This window comes from Schistocerca americana, chromosome 7 (assembly GCF_021461395.2).
Source record: "Schistocerca americana isolate TAMUIC-IGC-003095 chromosome 7, iqSchAmer2.1, whole genome shotgun sequence".
NCBI classification, from domain to species: Eukaryota; Metazoa; Arthropoda; class Insecta; order Orthoptera; family Acrididae; genus Schistocerca; species Schistocerca americana.
Window position 1 is genome coordinate 276,644,863 of NC_060125.1, and position 22,811 is coordinate 276,667,673.

Below are 22,811 nucleotides of genomic sequence, written 5' to 3' on the forward strand. Positions count from 1 at the left end.
ACAAGTTTTTTCCAAATTAGATGAAAGATCCTCAATAAAATCATTAATGTTTGCAGTAAAAATGATTATTTATATTTTGTCGGTTTAAATCTATTGATGACAAACAGGAGGTTCATCTTCATTATAGTTTCCAAAATTTGTTGCTAGGAAATAATGTTTCTTTTGGAGATCATTCTTTACAGGATCATAGCATACATCCAGAGGTCAGGCTTTCACTAGAGACTGGCAGTCCGCTCCTGAATTGATTCAAAGAGCCAGATCATTCTAAAGAGTGGATGATGGATGATTCAGAAAAAATGAATGGTAGCTCACCTGATTTAAAAATGCATCTCTGCTGGGTGTAATGAGCATGATGAAAATTCTGCACTGGGCTACTGCAGTGGCACCTCATCCATAAGAAAACGTTTCCCAAGCTACAAAAAAAAATGTGTTATTGACCATGTGCACATGTGGATTTGCATAACTTGTTAGTGCATGCAGCTTTCCTCATTCATGAAAACAGAAAATACAGTAAGCTCAAGATTTTTTTTTAAATTGATTGGCTGTCAGTCAGTACTCATTCAGCTATCTCAATAGTAATACTAATTAGGATGATATAAAAGTAATCACAACACAACACAACACTCAGTCTCCGAGTGGAAAAAGAAGTCTTTGACCCAATGGGAATCGAACCTGGGCCCCTTCACTTTACATTCCATCGTAGTGACTGCGCAGCTACTGAGGCAAATGGATTCCAGGTGCTTCTGCACAATTCGTTAAGGTGGAAAACACTTCCAGCATCATGTTTCCACTCTTGATTTCAAAAGAATATCTAAAATTTCAGAAGCTCAATAAAAGCTTGCATACTTTTGAGTGAGTTGTTATTTCTTATCCTTTGACTAAGCATCACATCCGGAATGAGTTCCAAGCGATTATAAAAGCTGCTGTCTTCAGCCACCTTGCGGTCGGAGCGCATCACAAAGCGACCCAGGCATCACTCCCCTCCCGATAGCTCAGGCCCCCAGCACTTTCACTGATTGGACCTCTCACTAGCTCACTGCTCCTGACCACTCTCAGGAATCAGATTGGAATCTAGCGCACTATTCCCCACCACTCTTAACTGATCAGACTGCAAGCTAGCTGCCTGCTCTTTGCTGCTTTTGCGGACGAGATTGTACAGAGCAGACCACACAGTGACTTGAAGCATCACTCTGTTCTCTGCATTCTTGGTACAGTGATCCAGCTTGTATCACACTTTCTTGACTGAGCACTTCTCCATCTGAGGCAGCTCTTTATTCTTTGTATTCTTCTTTGATTTGTTCTAGTTATCATCGTCTTGTATTGTTGCTCTTCTGTTTCTTGTTGTGTGAGTATTCTTTTAAAGTTTACTATTATGCCTTCTTTTATGCCTGTTGCATTTGTAGTAGTTGTTGGTGTGTTGGTAGCCTTTTTGCAGGTTTTAATTACTTTGGATGGATAGGATACTAAATATAATGGCATGATATTAGAGGCACTCAAAAAGAAATGAGCCAGAGGCATAATTACAGAAACCAGTACCTGTATGTTAGAAGTATTGACCCTGGCTGTTGAGACACTTGTCCCACTGTGACTGAAGGCTGTGTGAATGGCTGTCTCATAAAATTCCTGGGGCTGCGATGTTAACCAGTTCCACACATACAGCTGGACGTCCTCGTCAGAGGTGAATCATTTGCCCGTCGGAGTCTTTTTAAGGGGACCAAAAATGGCGTGATCACAGGGAGAGAGATCCGGACTATATGGGGGGCTGGATGTTAACCAGTTCCACACATACAGCTGGACATCCTTGTCAGAGGTGAATCATTTGCCCCTCAGAGTCTTTTTAAGGGGACCAAAAATGGCGTGATTACAGGGAGAGAGATCCGGACTATATGGGGGGTGGCAGAGAACCTCCCATTTGAATTTCTGCAGGAGTGCCGCGACTGTGTTGACCACACGAGGCTTTGCATTGTCATGGAGGAGAATGACCTCCGGGTGAGATTACCTGGTTGTTTTGATTTGATCACTTGGCAAAGGGTGGTCAAGGCTTGCGAGTAATGCTGGGTATTCACTGTTGCCCCATGCTGCAGGAAGTGAATCAGAAGGGGGCCATCTAGGTTAAAGAACATCATCAGCATAACCTTTCCTGCAGTTGTGTGGATGGCCTTGGCTTTTTTTGGTGGTGGTGATCCTGGATGCTTCCACTGGAGACTGTGTCGTTTTGATTCTGGTTCAAAGTGATGACACTATGCTTCATCCCCAGCCACCACTTGTGCAAGGAACGCATTCCCTTCCCGAGCATAGCTCTGTAGATGAGCAAGACAGTGGGTCATTCGACATGCTTCCTGGTGTGGTTGAAGACTGTGGGGCACTCATTGGGCACGCACTTTGTGCATGTGCAGTTCTTCCTTCATGATGGTGTGAACACTTCTGACGCTCGATCCAACCATGGCGGCTATGGCTTTCACTGTCACCTGGCGGTCCTGGGTAATGAGTGCATCCACCAGCTGGATGATGTCTTTGGTAATGCAGTGTGGTGCTCCAGACTGTGCACCATCGGGTAACAACACCCTCCTTCCCTGAAGCGCTTGTGCTACGCCTTGACCCTTGCAAGGGACATGCAGTGTTCACCGTATACTTGTGACATTTGTTGATGAATGTCTGTTCCTCCTACATCTTCTGCTGTCAGAAAACGAACAACACCTCTTTGCTCTTCTTTTGACACCTCCATATCATTGCAATGCGACAGCGTTGGGTGATTGATGCATGCTGCTGCTAGCTCTGTGTAGTCACATTATGTGCAAGCGTGCCCTGTAGTGACAGGCTGTGAACTTCCACGGTCTGATTGGAACCACACCTCATTACACACACCAGGATATTACCCTCCTGTCACCGGTTTGCGCGTTCCAGCCTCCGACTCGTTTCTTTCTGAATGCCCCGTATAATCCATGTATAAAAGTTATCTCAGGAGAAATGGTCAATATTCAGAGATACGACAGGAACGATCATTTGAAGCAAAAAAGTAAATATGGACGTATGCCATATTCCAAATAGTTTCTGAGGTGGATCATATTTAAAGTTACTTTTGTACGTTTTTCTTGAATAACACGAAATCTGCGGACTATAGCAAAATCTTGTTGGAGTAAAAAATTAAACTACTTTAAATTTCTTTTAAAAAGGTCCAGTGCATTTTTTCTCAAGGAATTATAGATTGCGTTAAGAGAGTGAGAGAATATGGAAAATTTTGTGCAGTGTGCATGCGTTGCGGTGTACGTAAGCGAGTTTGCAATAGTTTCCCGATGTGATAGACCATGTGTCCTATACCAAATTATTCATGAAATTATTCATCTTGACTTCGTCTTCACTACTATGGTACATTGTAAACAATTATAATGTACTGAACAATAAAGAAAATAAGTAACAGTGTACATTAAATATGTTCTATCTCAGAAACCATTCAGAATAGTGCATGTGTCCACATGAAATTTTTTGCTTCAAATGATTGTCCCTGACATATCCTGAATATTGACCATTCATCCTGGGACAGCCTGTATATTATGTTTCACTTTTTATTTATTCATGTAACCTGAACAGATTAATGCCTTCAGGATTCCTCTTACATTAGACTAGAGTTTTATTTGTAATTACAAAACTCATTAAAGTGACAATTTCTTAAAAAATCGTAATATTTTTAATATGATCTCTCTTCTTCTCTCTGCATGTATTAGGCATTTTCCTGGTATGCGCTCTTGGTTGAAATTGTTTATGTCCCTCGGTCTTCCTAAATATCTTCTGCCCTTTAGGTAATAATTATCACCAATTTTGGTATAATCTGTCATCTTCCATTCTTGTGACATAATCTTTCCAGTTGTATCTGTATTCTTTGATATGCTCGTTAAAGTTTTTCCTTCTCAGTTCTTTTCTGACATCTACATTCGCCCTCCTGTCAGACAGAATGTACCCAGCTATTCTTATTAGCAGTCGGATCTCTTGAGCTTGTATTCTGAAGGGAACGAGTATTTCTGCTGCGTTGTCCAGGCAAGAACTTTGAGGTCTGAGGAGCAGTAGTTACTATGAGCAATAGTGGGTCAACAATAAGCTTGATCATTTGGACCGTGACTTCATCCTATACAGTAAATGCTGAGCTGAAGGATTTTTTGAAAGCATTGACAGCTGGAGAAAGAACTTTTCACCGCTGCCATCATTTACCTCCTCGAAATAATCAGTAAAGTCTATGTTTTCTTTGCAGTTCAGTGAAGGTTATTGCTAAAGTCAAGTACTGGTTTATTTCCTCCCACTTGCATCAACTGTGGAGAGCACCACTTCCCCTGCTTGCCAGACTGCCCAGTACTCCGAAAGGAATGGAAAATCATGGCGTAAAAGACCCTGGACCAGTTGACTTACACAGAGGCTAAACGTAGCTTTGAAAGATTAACCTCATTTGGTTGACATTGCAGCTACGTCACCATTGCCGTCCCAAGTGCCATTGGTTTGTCACTCTGTGCCACAAACAGTGGGCCCTCTGGGCCACCAGAATACATCTGCCCCCTTGGTGGTAGGGGGCAAATCTTCCTCCATTACTCCGGAAGCACCTACTTTGGGAGCAAGGGCCTCCCAAACACAGGGGATGTCGGTCCCCTTCCTTCTGCTGGAGAAGCAAAAGCCTCCTCCGGTTCCTCTCATGCAGAAGGGGTCCCTTGGGCCCATCTGTCCCAAGGCCTCCACTAATGCCACAGCGGACACTTGCCAGTGGCTCAAGGAGCCAAAAGCTGCTGTACAAGGAGCTTCATGGTCTTCTTCTGTGCCTGAAGCTGCTACGGAGAAATCTTCCCAGCAAGCAAGAGAAGCAAGAGAGCAAGCAAACTAAGTAGAAGTCTGCCAGGAAATAGGTCCCTATGGTGGCCCCACCACCACTACCACCACCACCACTCCCTATCAATTCTGCATCTTAGGATGCGGTGGAGATCTTAGGATGCGGTGGAGATCTTAGGATGCGGTGGAGATCTTAGGATGCGGTGGAGATCTTAGGATGCGGTGGAGATCTTAGGATGCGGTGGAGATCTTAGGATGCGGTGGAGATCTTAGGATGCGGTGGAGATCTTAGGATGCGGTGGAGATCTTAGCATCTCCTTCAGACCTGGATCTCACTGATGCCTCATCCACCATAAAAATGGTGGAAGCAGGTGACCCTGAGGCATAACCTGCCTCCTTGTGTGCTTCATGCTTTCCTAGCCTCCAGTGGAATTTCTGCAGTTTTTTCCACAACCTGCTTGAGCTGTGGCAACTGTTAAGCTTTACACCTGCTTTCTGCATTGCCCTTCAGGAAACCTGGTTCCCGGAAATGCGGACCCCTGCCCTCCATGGCTATGGGGGATATTACAAGAACTGTAGTGACTATAATAGGGTGTCAGGTGGAGTTTGTGTCTATGTTCTGAACACAGTATGCAGTGAACCTGTGCCCCTTCAAACCCCTCTTGAAGCTGTGGCTGTCAGAATAAGGTTAGTGCAGGAAATAACAGTCTGCATTGTGTATCTTCCTCCAGATGGTGCAGTACCCCTGAATGCATTGGCTGCACTGATAGATCAACTCCCTAAATCTTTCCTACTTTTGGGAGATTTTAATGATCAGAACCCCTTGTGGCCGGCACTGTGCTTACTGGCTAAGGCAGAGATGTCGAAAATTTACTGTCACAACTCGACCTCTGCCTCTTAAATACAGGTGCCCCCACACATTTCAGTGTGGCACATGGCACATATTCAGCCATTGACCTCTTGGTTTGCCGTCCTGGTCTTCCCCCATCTATCCACTGGAGAGCACATGACCTGTGTGGTAGTGACCACTTCCCCATCTTCTTGTCACTGCCCTGGCATCAGGCCCATGGATGCCTGTCCAGATGGGCTTTAAACAAGGCAAACTGGGATGCCTTCACAGATGGGCTTTAAACAAGGCAAACTGGGATGCCTTCACCTCTGCTGTCACTGTTGAATCTCCCCCACATGGTAAGGTTGATGTGGTGGTTGAACAGGTAACTACAACGATCAGTTCTGTGTCTGGAAACGCAGTCCCTCATTCTTTAGGGTGCCCCCAGCAAAAGACAGTCCTTTGGTGGTCTCCGTAAGTCGCTGAGGCACTTAAGGAGTGTCAGCGAGCTCTACAGCAGCATAAGCACACCCCTCCCTGGAGCACCTCATAGCCTTTAAAACAGTTCCGTGCCCACATTCACCGGCTTATCAATTGACTGAAACAGGAGTGTTGGGAGATACACATCTTAACCAAGTCTGGGCAAAGATTAAACGAGTTTTTGGGTACCAGACCCCAACAGGTGTTCTCGGTGTTAACATAAATAGCACAGTATATACCGACGCAAACGCCATTGCCGAGCACTTTGCTGAGCACTATGCTTGCGCCTCTGCATCTGAGAATTACTCCCCAGCCTTTTGCACACTCAAACAGTGGATGGAATGGAAAGTCCTCATTTTCACTACACGCCACAGTGAACCCTATAACGCCACATTTACAGAGTGGGAGCTCCTCAGTGTCCTTGCACATTGCCCCGACACAGCTCCTGGGCCAGACTGGATCCACAATCTGATGATCTCTTGTCTGACTACAAGCGACATCTTGTGATCTTCAACCGGATCTGGTGTGATGATGTCTTTCCATCGCTCTAGTGGGAGAGCACCATCGTACCAGTGCTCAAACCCGACAAAAACCCACTTGATGTGGATAGCCCATCAGCCTCACCAACGTTCTTTGTAAGCTGCTGGAACGTATGGTGTGTCAATGATTGGGCTGGGTCCTAGAGTCACGTGGTCTACTGGCTCTGTGCCAGGGTGGTGTCTCCCTGGGTCACTCTACTGTTGATAATCTTGTGTCCCTTGAGTCTGCCATCCGAACAGCCTTTTCCAGATGCTAACACCTTGTTGCTGTCTTTCTTGATTTACGAAAAGCATATGACACCATCTGGTGACATCATATCCTTGCCACATTATACAAGTGGGGTCTCCTAGGCCCGCTCTCAATTTTTATCCACAATTTTCTGTCACTTCGTGCTTTCTGTGTCCAAGTTGGTGCTTCCCATAGTTCCCCCCATATCCAGGAGAGTGGGGTCCCACAGGGCTCTGTATTGGGTGTATCTGTATTTTTAGTGGCCAATAACAGCCTAGCAGCAGGTGTAGGGCCGTCCATCTCACCCTCTCTGTATGCAGACGACTTATGCATTTCGTACTGCTCCACCAGTATTGGTGTTGCTGAGTGGTGCCTACAGGGAGCCATTCACAAGGCGCAGTCATGTGCTCTAGTGTTATGTGCTTCTGTCATTGTTGTACTGTTCATCCGGAACCAGAACTTTACCTTACTGATGGTCCCCTCACTGTAGTGGAGACGTACCGATTTTTGGTACTGATTTTCGATGCCTGATTGACTTGGCTTCCTCTTCTTTGTCAGATTAAGCAGAAGCACTGGCAGCACCTCAATGCCCTCTGCTGCCTGAGCAACACCATCTGGGGTGCAGATCGCTCTATGGTGTTGTAGCTCTAGAGAGCCATTGTTCAATCCCACCTTGACTATAGGAATCTGGTTTATGGTTCGGCGGCACCCTTAGCGTTGTGTTTACTTGACCCACTGCGGCATTTGACTAGTGAGGGGAGCTTCAGTCCGGTGACCAGTGTCCTTGTGGAGGCCAGAGTCCCTCCACTGCAAGTCAGGCGTGCATAACTGCTCACCAGTTACGTTGCACACGTAGTTCTCCTGCGCATGCTAATTACCGTCGTCTTTTTCCCACCCGCAGCGGTTCATCTCCTGCATCAGCGGCCCAAGTCAGGGCTTCCAATTGCAGTTCGCGTCTGATCCCTTCTTATCTGAACTGGAATCCTTGCCTTTACCACCTATACTCAAGGTCCATTCGCGTACACCTCCATGGTGTACACCTAGGCTGCAGCTTCACCTGGACATTTCACATGGCCCAAAGGACTCAGTTCACCCTGTGGCTCTCAAGAAGTGGTTTACACTGCCATCTTGATGACCGATGGTCACATCAGTTTTGCGTATGTCTATGGAGGACATACGGAACAGCATTCCTTGCCCGATGGCTGCAGTGTTTTCACTGCAGAGCTGGTGGCTATGTCTTGTGCTCCTGAGCACATCCGTTCATGCCCTGGGGAGTCGTTTCTTCTGTGTACTGACTCCTTGAGCAGCCTACAAGCTATCGACCAGTGCTACCTTCACCATACTTTGGTAGCGACCATACAGGAGTCCATCTATGCCTTGGAATGGTCCGGTTGTTCAATGGCGTTTGTGTGGACCCCAGGACATGGCGGGATCCCAGGCAATGAACTTGCTTTGATAGGCTTGGCAAACAGGCTACATGGAAACCGCTTAAGAAGATGCTGCCAGGTTTTTCGGCTTCTGTAGGCGCAACAAAACTGTGTGCCATTAAGGAGACTATGAATGTGTGGCAGTCTTCCATGTGGGCCTCTCACAGGGACTCTGTGGTTCTCTGACTGCTTTGCATTGGCTGCGCTTGGGCAACCCATGGCTACCTCCTGCGTTGTGAAGACCCACGTCAGTGTCGATGCGGCGCCTCGTTGACAGTGGCCCATATTCGGTGCACTGTCCCACTTTGACTGCCCTGCGACGAAATCTTCAGTTACCGGACTCATTGCCGCTAATTTTATCTGACAATGCCTCATCGGCTGATTTAGTTTTATGTTTTATTCGTGAGGGTGGGTTTTATCATTTGATCTAAGTTTTAGTGCATCTCCTTTGTCCCTCTGTGTCCTCCACCCTAGTGCTTTTAGGGTGGGTGTTTTAATGTGTTGCAGAGTGACTGGCTTCTCGTGTTTATTCTCATGGTCAGCCAGCCATGGTAATCTGTTTTGTCATTTTAATCTCTCCTATCTGTTTCTTGCATTTCTGTGGTTTTCTTCTCCCCTTTTGTCCATTTAAGTGTTTGTTGCCTTTCTGTCGTTATTGTGGTTTTTCCTTTCTCTCCAGTTTGTGTTGTCAGTCTCGCTTGTTTTACTCATCCTTGTGGCATTGTTTTATTCGGAACAAGGGACCGATGACCTAACAGTTTGGTCCCATCTCCCCTCTTTTAGACAAACAAACCAACCAACCAACCAATTGTTGAACTAAAGAAATATTTAGTGAAGGAATATTTGCCTAGAAACAGCAATACCTTAAAGTGGTGGGCAACAAGAAAATTGCTGTGGCCAGTGCTGTATCAATTTGTTCTAAAAGTATCATGTATCACATCAACATCAGTGGCCTGTGAACAAATTATTTCCAAAGCAGGACAAGTGGGCACTAGGAAGAGAAAGAGACTCTTGTCGACTAAAATGGGTCAAATTTTATTTATAAATGACAATATAGATTAATTTTTCTTATATGGAAACATACGTGGTAATACTGGCTGTAAATGATTACTGCAGATACACTTCAGTTACAGTTGTTATAATTTTTATATTTCTTTTCAATAAAAGTTTCAAATTATTACAGGGATCAGTCTTCATTATTAAAATGTTTCTATTCTATAAAAAATATTTAGATTTTGGATGTAGTATTTATAATTTTTGCTGCAGACAAACTTTAAAACTTCTGTATCTGAAAATTACTGGGGACATAACACAAAATTGTTACTCCTCTTCCAAAATAGGACCAAATCAGATAAAAATATAGGTTTAGCGACCTGAATTAAAAAGGCAATGTACTTTCCTTTTACTTATTTTTGTGAATGAATGGTGAGTGCTGAGTTGTGAAAAAGAGCTAGTTCATTCCATTGAGTGACCAGTTCTGATCTGATCTCTGAAAAGAACACTTTTGCCCAGCTCAAGTTTCAAATACAATCTTTTTGCGAGATCTATAGCTTTCTTCAAATGGTACTGCATTCATTAGTAAAATTATGCTTTAATGAATTACGAAGGCACATACTGAGAAAGCAGCGTTAGCACCTGCTAAAACACACCACTTTGGACAAAATAAATCCCTTTAAGGGCTGAATATATTTCGTGCAAATTGCGTAAAATCAACTGGTCTCTTTTACATTGCTTTTCCTCTGTGCTCCCAACATCTTTTATACTTTTCAACATAGGTAGACTGTTCATGTCTTTGTTAAAAATTTATTACTAAATCCATTGCTTTGTGTTTGTATTTTCAGGCTTGGCTCTGGTAAGAAGCTCATTTCTTTACATAGATTCTGTGCTTGCTATGCTGAGTATTCAGTATTTTGAATTTTTCGCCAAGACCATTTAATGGACATGGGAATAGATAGAAACTTAATTTGTTTCTTCCTTGTACCTAGGTGAATTTATGAGAGAGATCACATTTGTTTTCAACTCTTTGTAGATGCTTGAAGAAGGCATGAATTTCCAGTATCAATAGTGAACTGAGAACGTTAACAGCTTAAAGCGAATATGGTGTCATTTAAAATATTAATAGTGTTGTGGACCTATATTATAAGAAATTAGTAGGTGCAAATTGTTTATGTTATCAACTAGCAAGTCCAAATCACATCAATACATGAAGCTTGCAAATGTACCAATCTGTGGTACTTCAGGATAATTGTTGAACAAAATACACCGAAACATAATGTTACCGTATAGTTTATACACCCTTCAGGACTTCTGCTACCATTCCATTGGCCCAAATGAGAGGATATTTGCCCCATTCCCATTCCTCATGTGCTTGCTGTTGTTGAAAGTTCTGAAACATCAGCTGGGAGAACTTAACAACTTTTGAAGGTGGGTTTGTGCCTGATTGAGATGACAATGTTACTGGTTATAAAATATCCACATTGTCTTTTGAGTTATTTAAAGGCACTTAAATTAACTTGAACAATGGAAAATCAAAGGTGGAATGTAACAGTATTACGAAAAGGATAGTAGCTACTCACCACATACCAGAGACACTGAGTCGCAGATAGTCACAACAAAAATACCGTGGCCGTCGCATCTGCAGTGACGATCAGTCTCTCTCAAAATATACTGAGGGTCTCACTGAAGTCTTCACTGACTAATTATCCTCTCAACCTTGTACAACAACAAATCTCCCATGCCTTATCGTTCCAGTCTCCCACCAACTCCCAAAGCCCCACCGTCTAGCCAAGAGGAGCACTCTCTCCGTAATTCAGTACCACCCAGGACTGGAGCAACTGAATTACATTCTCCGCCAGGGTTTCAATTACCTCTCGTCATGCCCTGAAATGAGAAATGTCCTGCCCACTATCCTCCCCACCCCTACCACAGTGGTATTCCACCATCCACCAAACCTACACAAATACTTGTCGATCCTTAGACAACCCTTGCTCCAAATCCCTTACCTCATGGCTCATACCCCTGTAACAGACCTAGATGCAAGACCTGTCTCATACATCCTCCCACCACCTACCAACATCACCTATCCCAGTCACTAACATCACCTATCCCATCAAAGTCAGGGCTACCTGTGAAACCAGTCGTGTTCTGCAAGCTAAGCTGCAACCACTGTGCTGCATTCTATGTAGGCATGACAACCAACAAGCTGTCTGTCCGCATGAATGGCCACCGACTAACTGTGACCATGAAACAAGTGGACCACACTGTTGCTGAACACAATGCCAATCATGATATCCTTTATTTCAATGACTGCTTCACACCCATATGAAACCTTCCCACCAACACCAGCTTTTCTTAATTGCGCAGGTGGGAACTTTCCCTTCAATACTTCCTATGTTCTCATAACCTTTCTGGCCTCAATCTTCATTAGTTGCTGTCCTCAACCATCCAACCCCTTCCGTGCTCCCATTCCAGCACTACAGAGCCGTCATTCCACCACCACACCCAGTCTTTATTATTATTATTATTATTATTATTATTATTATTACTTATTACTTATTACTTATTTCTCTCCTTTTCTGTGACTTCCCCTCCCCACCTCTTCCCTTCCTGCAGCACTTCACTGTCAGCCATCCCCACCATACTATCCCACCCCCTCCCCGCTCCAGCCACCTCCTTTCGCCCACCCAGTCACCAGTCCCATCATGAACTGGTGCTGCTCGCAGTGTGGTTTCAGTTGCCTGAAACTGCAGTAGTGTGTGAATTGCGTTTGCATGAGCGAGCGTATGTCTGTCTATTGTTGACAAAGGCCATTGGCCAAAAGCTTTAAGTGTGAAAATCTTTTTGTTGTGCCTATCTGTGACTCATCATCTCTGCTATATGGTGAGTAGCGACTTTCCTTCTCATAATATTGATACATTCCATCCTGGATTTTCCATTGTTTGATTTAAAATTTAAAAATAAATTTTCTCCCTCTCATTATAATTTTACTAACAGGTATATTTTTCTACAGTCCTCATACTGTAGAGTACACAACTCCCAAATGTCACATTCGTTAAATTATCAGTAAAACATGGCAATTTGTTTTTAGAATGTTAGCAAGTGTTATTCTGTAGGATCACAATGTAGAAAATGACAAAATATATGAACTTTGAAGTGTCCGAAAATGGAAAGAGAAAGGGAGATAATAATGGTAAACTTTGGTGTGGTTGCTTATCTTCATAGGGAGTACAAATAAGCAGAGTTTCGTCCAAATCTGAGATAGTGGCTGAGTTGGCTGGATGCAAAATACCAGTCACTGATTTGCATAACGTTTTCATTGGAATCAAAACAATTCTAGCCACATATTTCTTTAAATATAGTATATTTGAAGTCATTCACTGCCAAATTTGTTTAATAACAGTGGATTTCTTACAATTCATTCTTAACCCCTCCACCCAGATAACCCTTCGCAAAGTGTCTTTTGGGCGAGCATATTGTCCTGAAAGTACAAGATACTTTTCTTTTGGAATTCAGGGAATTGTGGGTAGGATGTTCATTTCCCGGATTATTTTTTCATCCACTTGGCGCATAAGCTGTGTATGGTTCCTGCTTGTTATTGTATTACTCTTTAATAATTAGTTAATGAGAAGAATCCTTTTTGTGTCTTAGTAAATATTGCTTTCGGCCTTTCTAGTAAATGAAATCAACATCACAAACTTGTTTTTGCAATTGGCTTTGGACAGTATTAAACAAATGTCACACCTGTTTTCCACAAGGCTTTGTGGTCGTTAATAGTGCACCAAATGGGCAGTGGACCCAGAGAATTTGTGCAGTTCATTATGGCAGCGATGTGGGGAAGTGGGTTGGGAGGAGGTGACAACAAAGCAGAGGAAACAGAGATTGTTGGAAAGAGGTTGTGGGTTCAGTGAATGGACATTGAGCCCAGGAGGAATATGGGAGTGGAGCATTGTTGCAAGGCTAATGCCGCCCCATGCTGCCCCCCCCCCCCCCTATGAATTTCGGAAAAGTTAACCTGGGAGGAAGGATGCAGATGGCAAGGGTTGTGAGGAAGCACGTGAAATCGAGCATGTTGTGCTCAGTAAGTGTTCTGCCACTGGGTGGTCAACTCTTCTTGGCCACAGTTTTACAATGGCCATACATACAAGTGGAGATCGGATTGGTGGTCACACCCACATAAAATGATGTGCAGTGATTACAGCAGATTTAGTGTGACATGGCTGCTTTCACAAGTGGCCCTGCCTGAGTTAGAGAAGACATGCAAGTGGAGTAGGATGTGCTGAGTGGGTGAATCAAACTGGTCTTGCACCTGTGTCTTCCACAGGTATAAGACCCACGTGCAAGAGTTTAGAAGTGGGAATGACATATGGAGGACCAGGGTATTGTGTAGGGTGGGTGGGTGCTGGAATACTGCTTTAGGAGAGATGGGAAGGATTGTGGGTAGGATGTTCATTTCCTGGCATGATGATAGATAATCAAAGTCTCCAAACGTAGTTGGCAATCGTATTTCCTGTGCCATATCCTCACATACTCCTAACTGCTTCACCACCTTCAAGAACCAGGTGCAAAGGAGCACACCCTCAGTACCCATGATAATCGTGGACTGGAGCAGCTGAACCATGTCCTTGCCCCGTGCTTTGATTGTATATCATTTTGATGGGAAATGACACACATCCTACCCACAACCCTTCTCAAGCCTCTTAAGGTGGTACTTTGCCACCCACACAACCTACACATCATCCTGGTCTACTCTATGGCACTTCCGCTCCCATCACCTTGCTGCCAGGGCTGTATCTATGTGGAGTGCCCAGGTGCAAGACCTGCCCAATTCACCCTCCCCGAACACCCTGTTCCAGTCTCTTCGCAGGCTTATGGCATTCCCTATTCCATTCCTATCTCACACACACTCGTCACCTCCTTCCAAGCTGTCAGCCACCCATCCCGAAATCTTCATCATTGCGCCCTGCCTCATTTCTCCCTGCATCCACTCCACCCTACACAATTCCCCACCCGATACGGTCTGCTGAATTACAGTCCTGGCATAATGTATTCAGCTAGCTGAAGGTAACTGTACAGGTTTTTGTGTGTGTGTTTTTTACAGATGAAGTTGATATTGTATTTACATTGCTATTCAGTATGTACCAGCATACCTATAACAATATTTCATTGATTTTGACATCATCCCTGTGATAGCCCAAAACTCTTCATCTTTCCCTTGTAGCATATTGAGCATTGTATTCAACATTATGCTGAAGCTGACTCTGCATGGTGTGGTCTTTAAACAAAGATGTAATGTGAAAACATGTATTAAAAATTGAGTACACCTGGAGGAGGACTCACAGGCCCTGATGTCACTTTCTTAGGGAAATCATTTGTCTTCTAGCAAAAGTCCCAACTGCATCATGAGGGGTGCAATGTCAGGGATGGTGATATGCAGTTAGGTGGTCATTAGCAGGACTACATGCAGATGTTTCCTTTACGCCTAAATAAGTGCATACAGTGAGTTATTCCTATTAGTTCATATACCGAATTTTATTTTTTATCCTGGCTGTGTGTATGTGGCTATAACCGTATTGGCTATTGTGTTAACTTATATATCCATCTTATTTGTGAAACTATCAGTGTGAGTTGTTCACATAAATTAAAACTTAGATTTTTCTTTTTGTTGCATCATTTGAGGTTGTACAGCTTTGTTAATGGCATGTGTGCTCACAAGAAAATGCATGTTACCTGCAGAATTTCTTAATTCTCTCTTATGAGGAGTACATGTTCTTGTCGGTGTAACCTTTGTAGCATGAATACAGTAATATTAATTTAACTGCTTGTTACATTTGTGTGTTTATTCTAGGAGTTCACTTTGGAGCCATTCTTGTATTCTCTTCATTATGTGGGCACCAAATATTTATCCATTTCTAAAATGTACAAGGGTGTACTGAAAAGTAATGCCCTAGAATTTATTCATTGTTCTCATATCGGTTGATTGATTACGTGTTGTGCATGTTACTCAGTCAACTTCCTTACTTCATAGACACAACTTGAAGTCCTTGTCTCTAGAGGGCTCAGAGCTGTAGAGTGTAACGTGATGATATGTAATGTAACTGTGTTAGTGTGTGTGAGAGTGCGTACTGTAACTAAGTTCTTAACTGTGGAAAAGTGCCTCCAGTTGAAATCCATAGAAGAATGAAAGCTGTGTTCGGTGATGTTTCTATCGAGATCAGTAATACGAGACATTGGTTTGTTCATGCTCATAATGAATGAAAACTGTGATGTTAAATTCAACTTGCCCCATCCCATTTTCGTCTGTTTCCAAAACTTCAAGAACACCTCTGAGTACTTAACTTTGGTGCAGACAGAGGTGAGGTTGTGGCTCTGTCAACATTTTCAAACATTCTACAGTGACATTGTCAACAAACTGGTCTCTTGTTGGGATAAATTGGCTTGTTGCTAGGGTGACTACGACAAGAAATAAATATGTAGACATGAAGAATAATGATATAGAATGTTAATAAAGTTTGTTTGATTTAAAAAGCTTTAAGAGTTTTCATATAAAAACTTTGGAGGCATTACTTCGCAGCACACCCTTGCATATTGTTTTTTAGATTTGTCCAAGTCTCTATTCCTGTTTACAACAGACCACTGTGGTGTATAGCACCGAACTTTTCTCATAGTGGATCAGATAACTGACAAAATGATGTGTGGGCTTCATGATCATTCTGAACAATATTTGCGAGCTAGAACGAAAGCTCTGGGAAAAAGACAGAAAACTAAATTCAGCATTCAGTGTTTATCTTGGGCAAGTGGCATGCAACCAACATATTTATTAACTAAAAAAGTTGTCAGGGAAGGTGGTGATAGCAAAGAGAGAGTTAAATCAGACCAAGTGTGCACGTATCCAAACTTCACAAACTAAGCAGGAAAAACAAAGGGTTGTGAGATTTGTAAAACTGAAGTTTGGCTCTCAAGATGTAATTAATGTTTGGTTTGTTATTTCTGCATCAAGTCAAGAGAGTTGTTTTCAAATGTTCATCAGCCACACTCTTTTGATGTGCTGACGTAATATATCTCATGTCTGAAAACTTTTACTCACAGACGTAAGTTGTTCCAAATACTGATACCATACCAGTATAAAATTTCTTCAGTTTTTGAAACTAAACATGAGGTAAGCAGTGGTAAAATTCAACAAGTTTTTCTTCTCTGGGCTTCTCTTTCAACAAGTCATTTTCTTACAAATCAATGAGATCCAACTGTAATTCAGTTGACACATTATCAAGGTTACAATCAAATGGCTTCTGGAATAGGATGTCACTCTCAGTTCTGCCAAGATCTGTAAATCTCTCCAAAAAATGTGTGACATGAATACTTCTTTTTCCTGGAAAAACAAGGGTGACGTCTTTTAGGGATCGTTGCACAAAATTCTGTAAAATAGTGAAAAATGAGAAAAGATTTTTCTTTCGAGTTGCCCTTCAAACAATGACAGCTTTCTCTGATATTCTTTGATGACTCTGTAGGGATCACAGATGAATTTATTCTTTTCCTGAAGTTTAAAGTTCAGTTCATTAATGTGGGATGGGATGTTGATCAAAAGTGACAACTTTGACAGTCAGGTAGGATCCGATGACTGTGAACCAGCTTCATATTTTTCAGTGAGAAAAACATCTGTTTCATTTCGGGGTCATGAAAGCGAAACTGGACTTTACCGCAGATGAGCCACCTCACTTTTGTGTGATAAGGCAAGCCACAGAATTTAGAATCAATTTATTCAAGAAAAAGCTGGAACTGTGTGTGATTTAGTGCATGTCCAAGTATGTAGTTCACAGCAGAAAAGATTGGTTTCAGCACACAAGAAATATCTAAGTCTTTCCCACAGAGTGCTCTGCACATGTGAAGATCTAGCATTCTAAACACAGTACATAAATTTAAATTGTATCATAACATCTTGTGTTCCAAATATTTTATCAAACAAATTCAAGTATTGTCTGTGTGCTGGATGAACTGAAGTCATGGGCTGTAATTTAGTGACCCCTGATGTAGAGGAAATCAAAATAAAGAATTTGATATAGGATACTTCTGGTCTATTGTGTCTGGAAATTGCCTCAAATTTGCGTACAAATACTTCTGAAACAATATTGTGTTGCACTCTTTGCTCAGATTATTAGTCCTAGAGGAAAAAAAATTACTGGGACATTTGTTGTAGGAAATTTAATGTAGTCCAGCTTTATAGTGGGATACGATTATGCTAGAGGTGCAGCAGTTTTAGAGTTATTCAAGAAAATGCATAAAAATGACCTTCAGATGCACCCTCTCCCGCATCTGCACACCACCTGTCAAGATTTTTAATGTGTTGCTCAAGTCATTCCCTCCTACAATAATAGAAAAATTTGCGATTACACAAATTGTTTCCGACATTTGACCTTTTTTGTTCATCATTAACTGGGTTATTATGCCACTGGCTTGATCAACTGTTTTGTTAAGATTACTGATTTAACTTTTCTCTTGAGACTAATGAAAAAATGTCTACTGTAAACATTATTCACAAACTTATTATTTTTTCAATTTGATCTAAACTTAACCCTTATATGCACATTAGTTTCATAGTAACAAACCAGAGGAAAGAAGATTTACTTGTTAATTTTATGCTATCAAAAGCCAAAAAATTGAGAGGTAAAATTTACGCAAACATCAGTGTTACAATTTGTAAGTGCATGACTAAACTGGTGGTGTAATAGCCCAGTCAATGAAGCCCAATAAAGGTTGAGTGTTGGAAATAATTTATGTAGTCACAAACTTTTATCTGATGGTAATGGAAGAAGTGGTGTAAACACATACTAAAAAATCCTGACCATTTGGGATGAGTGCAGGGGTGGCAGTGCATTTGAAGGTCACTTTCGTACATTTTTCTTGAATAACTCAAAAACCACTGTGTCTAGCGAAAATGTATGCCAGTACAGAATTTAACTAGATTAAATTTCCTACAAGAAAGGTCCTATTCGTCCTATTCTCTCTCTCTCTCTCTCTCTCTCTCTCTCTCTCTCTCTCTCTCTCTCTCTCTCTCTCTCTGAGACCGATAATTTGCTTGCAGAGAGTGAGAGAATATTGAAACTGTCACATGACACACATGTGCTGTAGCTTAGGTTGTTTGTGTAGCCCAGTTTCAGGTGGTTTCCTGACTTGATTGAAGTGTCCTATATTAAACCATAAATCTATACCACTGTGTGACATAAACAGTTATTGTTTACACTGTGTGTGTGTGTGTGTGTGTGTGGGCGCGCGCGCTTGTGTGAGAGAGAGAATTGATCCCTTCTTGGCACCCTTCTAACACACCTGCACCTTCCCTCTCTGTTGCCCACCATGCCCCCAGTAGTTGGCCTCATTTAATTGTACTTGATGAAAATTAATTTTTACCAATTTCTTGCAGGTGACGATAACTTTGAGAAGCATTGTGAACATAAAGGTAATGTGCTAAGCTTTTGTTTCCATACAATTACATTAGTAAAACTGTGCTTGGTGGAAAGATGAGTTTTAATTTTTGCATTTGTTTTGCAATGTAGAACTTGCTGGTGGAGGCAGTGGTGATGTTGACAATGACGGGAATCCCACTGATGACGATAAGTTCTTCACTCCTCCGGGTTCTCCTCATGATTCCATTGAAGAATTTGCTGATGTTTCAGATGGTGAAAATGTATTTATAGAGGGGTAAGAAATCTCTCTTTCAGTCTGTGAATGTTACACACATCACAGTACGTTATTAAGAGTTGCTTTGTTACAGTCATTTGAAACAATGGATTTGCATTTTGTACAAGTTTTCCTTGTTTTCTTCATATCCACTGCATTGTTTCTTTCATTTTTCTTTTAAAACTTTTTGTTGCTAAGCCGTTTTGATTGCATCTATGTTCATTTCAGAATGGTGAGTTAAATAACTCTATAAAAAGTAATATCAAACACTGGCAAATCCAGGTTGGAATAATGAGAATATTATGAAAAGTATAGATTGCTACTCACCATGCAGAGGATATGCTCTGTCGCTTTGAGCTTTCGGCTGAAAGGGCTTCATTTAATGTAGAAAACAATCGCACATTCACACAATAAAACTTGCACACACAGGACCACTGTCTCTGGCAGCCGAGGCCATATGTGTACAGCAACTGTGCCTAATGGTGGAAGCAATTTGTCGATTGAGGGGGGGGGGGGGGGGAGAGCAGGGGATAAGGAGGTGGCTCAGGTGGGGAGGAAGAGGGATAGCAGAGGCTGGTGGGGGAAATGGTAGTATGCTTGTGAAGCATGCAGGCTCATGATGAACCAGGCTAGTGCTGCTAGGTGCAGGGAAGGGGAGTATGATGAACCAGGCTAGTGCTGCTAGGTGCAGGTGCAGGGAAGGGGAGTAGAAAAAGGAGAGAAGTGCAGAAAGAGAAAGGGTAGGGGATAGATGTGTGAAGGACAGGGACTAGCGAATGTTGAGGCCAGGGAGGTTACGGGAATGTGCAAGTCAGAAAAGCTCGTGTTGAGAGGAAGGTTCCAGATGGCACAGGCTTTGAAGCAATTATTGAAGTGAAGTACAGGTGGGTAGTCCAGCTGTCTTGGCCACATTTTTCCAGAGTCCATTGAAGCAGACAGGCAGCTTGTTGGTTGTTATGCCCACATGGAGAGCAGCACAGTGCTTGCAGCTTGGCTGGTATATCATGTAACTGCTTTCACAGATAGCCCTGCCTTTGAAGTGAGTCACAAGGGGAGTGGGACTGTGGGAGGTGGTAGGGGGGAGAGACAAGATGCTGGAGATGTTTCTGTATAAGGTTGGGAATGTAATTACGGTCAGTGAAGGCCTTGGTGAGACCCTTGGTATACTTGGAGAGGTAGTGCTGGTCACTACAGATGTGATAGCCATGGGGAGTTGGGCTGTATGGAAAGGACTTCTTGGTATGGAATGAGTGTCAGCTATTGAAGTGGAGGTATTACTAGTGTTTGGTTTGTTTGATATGGACTGAGGTACCAGTCTGTCCATCTTTTAGGTGAAGGTCAACATCAAGGAAAGCGGCTCGTTGGGTTGGAGAAGACCAGGTGAAGCAAATGGGAGAGGAGATGTTGACATGAACAGTTTGGCATAGGACGGTGCCATGTGGGTGCTCATTCCTGTACCCTGGATCTGTTTGTAGGTGATGCTTTCAAAGATTAAGCACCCGCACTCCTACTTTCTTCATGCTTCCTAAAGTCCATGAAGCTACCACTTAGGTTAATCCATTATGGCTACTTATTGTGTCCCATGTGGGAATCTCTGCTCGCATGACCAACATCTTCAGCCTATTACCTGTAACTTACCCTCCCTCCACTGACTCTCCACAGTTCCTGTTCCTTTACCATATGGTGCTCTTCTTATCACAATTGATGCTACCTCCCTCTACACCAACATCTCTAATGCTCCTATTGAAGACTACCTTCCCCAAAACCTGACAGATTCCAAACCTACAACCTCCTTCCTGGTCGCCATGACCAACTAAATTTTTATCCACAATTACTGCACCTTTGAGGGTATCACCTAGAAACAAATTTGTGGTACAGCAATGGGCATTCACATGACACCATCCTATGCCAACCTATTCAAGGACAATCTAGAGGAATCCTTCCTAGCCGCCCAGAATTCCACACATCTTAGTGATCTGAACTGAGTGTGAACTAACCCTTACGCATTGCTCCAGAACCTCAACACCTACTCCCTCATTTGCTTCACCTGGTCATCCTCAACCCAACAGACTACTTCCTCCAGACCACTTCCTTCATGTTGCCTCCACCTCAATAATGGGTAAATCAGTATCTCCGTCCATATCAAACCAACAAACCAACCAACCAACCAACCATCAGCAATACCTTCAATCCAGTAACTGCCACTCACTCCATTGCATGAAGTCCCTTCCATACAGTCTAGCCACCCATCGTCACTGCGTCTTTAGTGACAAGCAGTCCCTCTCCAAATGTATCAAGCTATCACTGATGCCTTCACAGACTGAAATTTCTCTTCCCACCTCGTACAGAGACAAGTTTCCCAAGCCTTGTGTCTCCGGTCACCTACTACCTTCCACATTCCCAACTCCTCTAGAAGGTTTGGGGGCTAGAACAGAACCAAGATATTACTGCCCAACATAAGAGGTGACTAAAAGGAGTCTCCTACTTTTCGGCCTATGAAGTTACGATCCCCTTTTAGGATTTGACCCCCACCTTTCAAAATTATACCGTAGTGTGGGCCATTTGGGGAAGGACACCTCACGTGGTGCATCATGTATCTGAAGTGCACTGAGATCTTCTGCACCTATTATTGTAATGGAAATGTAGTTGCACCCGTAACCCAGCCTTTTGGGCAAGGACACCTAATGGCATGCTTAATTTACATCCATTGTGCACTGTTCTCTACTGTACCCATGATGATGATAATGGATCCTTCATTTACATCCACTATCCAGCATGGTAGCCAGCCTGTGATGGGGGTCATCATATACCCTTTCGTTTGTAGCCCCCTGACAGCACAGGGCGCACACTGCTGATGCCTGCACTGCTGACTCTCCATGTATGCCAAGGGGTAGATGCTCATCTGCCTGGGGCATTGGGACTCCCAGCAATGGCCATCCTGCCAGATGGCTTCTGCTGTGGCTGGGTGTCATCCATGGGGAGCGCCCCTGTTCGAAGTGGGTGGCATCAGGGTGGATGGCCTGCAATGAAGCAGATGAAGTTGTCCGACACTGGTGTTTGAAAATCTCCAGCATCTTCTAAGAGATGTAAGGTGCAATGTAATGCTAGGAATACGACCCCACATCATTCCCTTCTGTGGCTACAATACAGGAGGAATGTAAGAGTAAAGATCAAGGAGAGGCATATTCTCCCCCATACTTAGTTTGTGCAAGGTCTGATGGGGAATCTCTTATGACAATCCAGCCTCTGTTTTTCATCTAGATCTTAGCTAACAAGATTGCGTAAACTGCAGGAATGTCCAAAATGCAGAAGGGTCAAAATTGATAAAAACAGCATCCCCTGCCCAGTCACATGCATTGCTCACCTGTGCCAAGCTGGGTGATGCCTCGGTTTCCATCAGCCCCCACCTCCCTCCAATTAAGAGGTTAAACACGGTTCAGGGGATTACTTCCATCAAGATCTCCTATTGCAGTCTGATGACGAGTTGCGCCCCTGTATAGAAGGCCCTAAGGACAACAGTCTTGCTACCGGTGCCTTCATCTCAGTCTTTGAGTGCGATTCATTTCATGAAAAGGTCAATGTGATGGTATACTGGTGTGACGTTAACCCTATGTTCCTCCCCCTATGCGTTGTTTCAAATGCTGTAAATTTGCGCACATGTCCTCTCGATGTAACGCCGGCCCCATGTCAGGAATGATGATGACAGTCACACATGACCATTCCTTGTGCCACTTCTCCCATTGGTATCCACTGCAGAGAGCACCATTCTTTCTGTTTACCAGGCTGCACTGTTTATTAGAAAGAGAGGATGATGATGGAATATAAGACACTGG

General features: G+C 43.1%; 1 protein-coding gene across 2 annotated transcripts in view; it reads left to right on the plus strand.

Annotated features, from left to right (window-relative positions):
* The window catches only part of LOC124622121 (ankyrin repeat and LEM domain-containing protein 2), a 152,626-nt gene that overhangs the window by 78,837 nt on the left and 50,978 nt on the right, over nt 1–22,811 (plus strand). For both annotated transcript variants that reach the window (XM_047147733.1, XM_047147732.1), the window contains 2 exons: nt 18,722–18,757; nt 18,855–18,999. In XM_047147733.1, the coding sequence (XP_047003689.1) occupies nt 18,722–18,757; nt 18,855–18,999 (181 nt within the window). The remainder of the gene's footprint in view (nt 1–18,721; nt 18,758–18,854; nt 19,000–22,811) is intronic.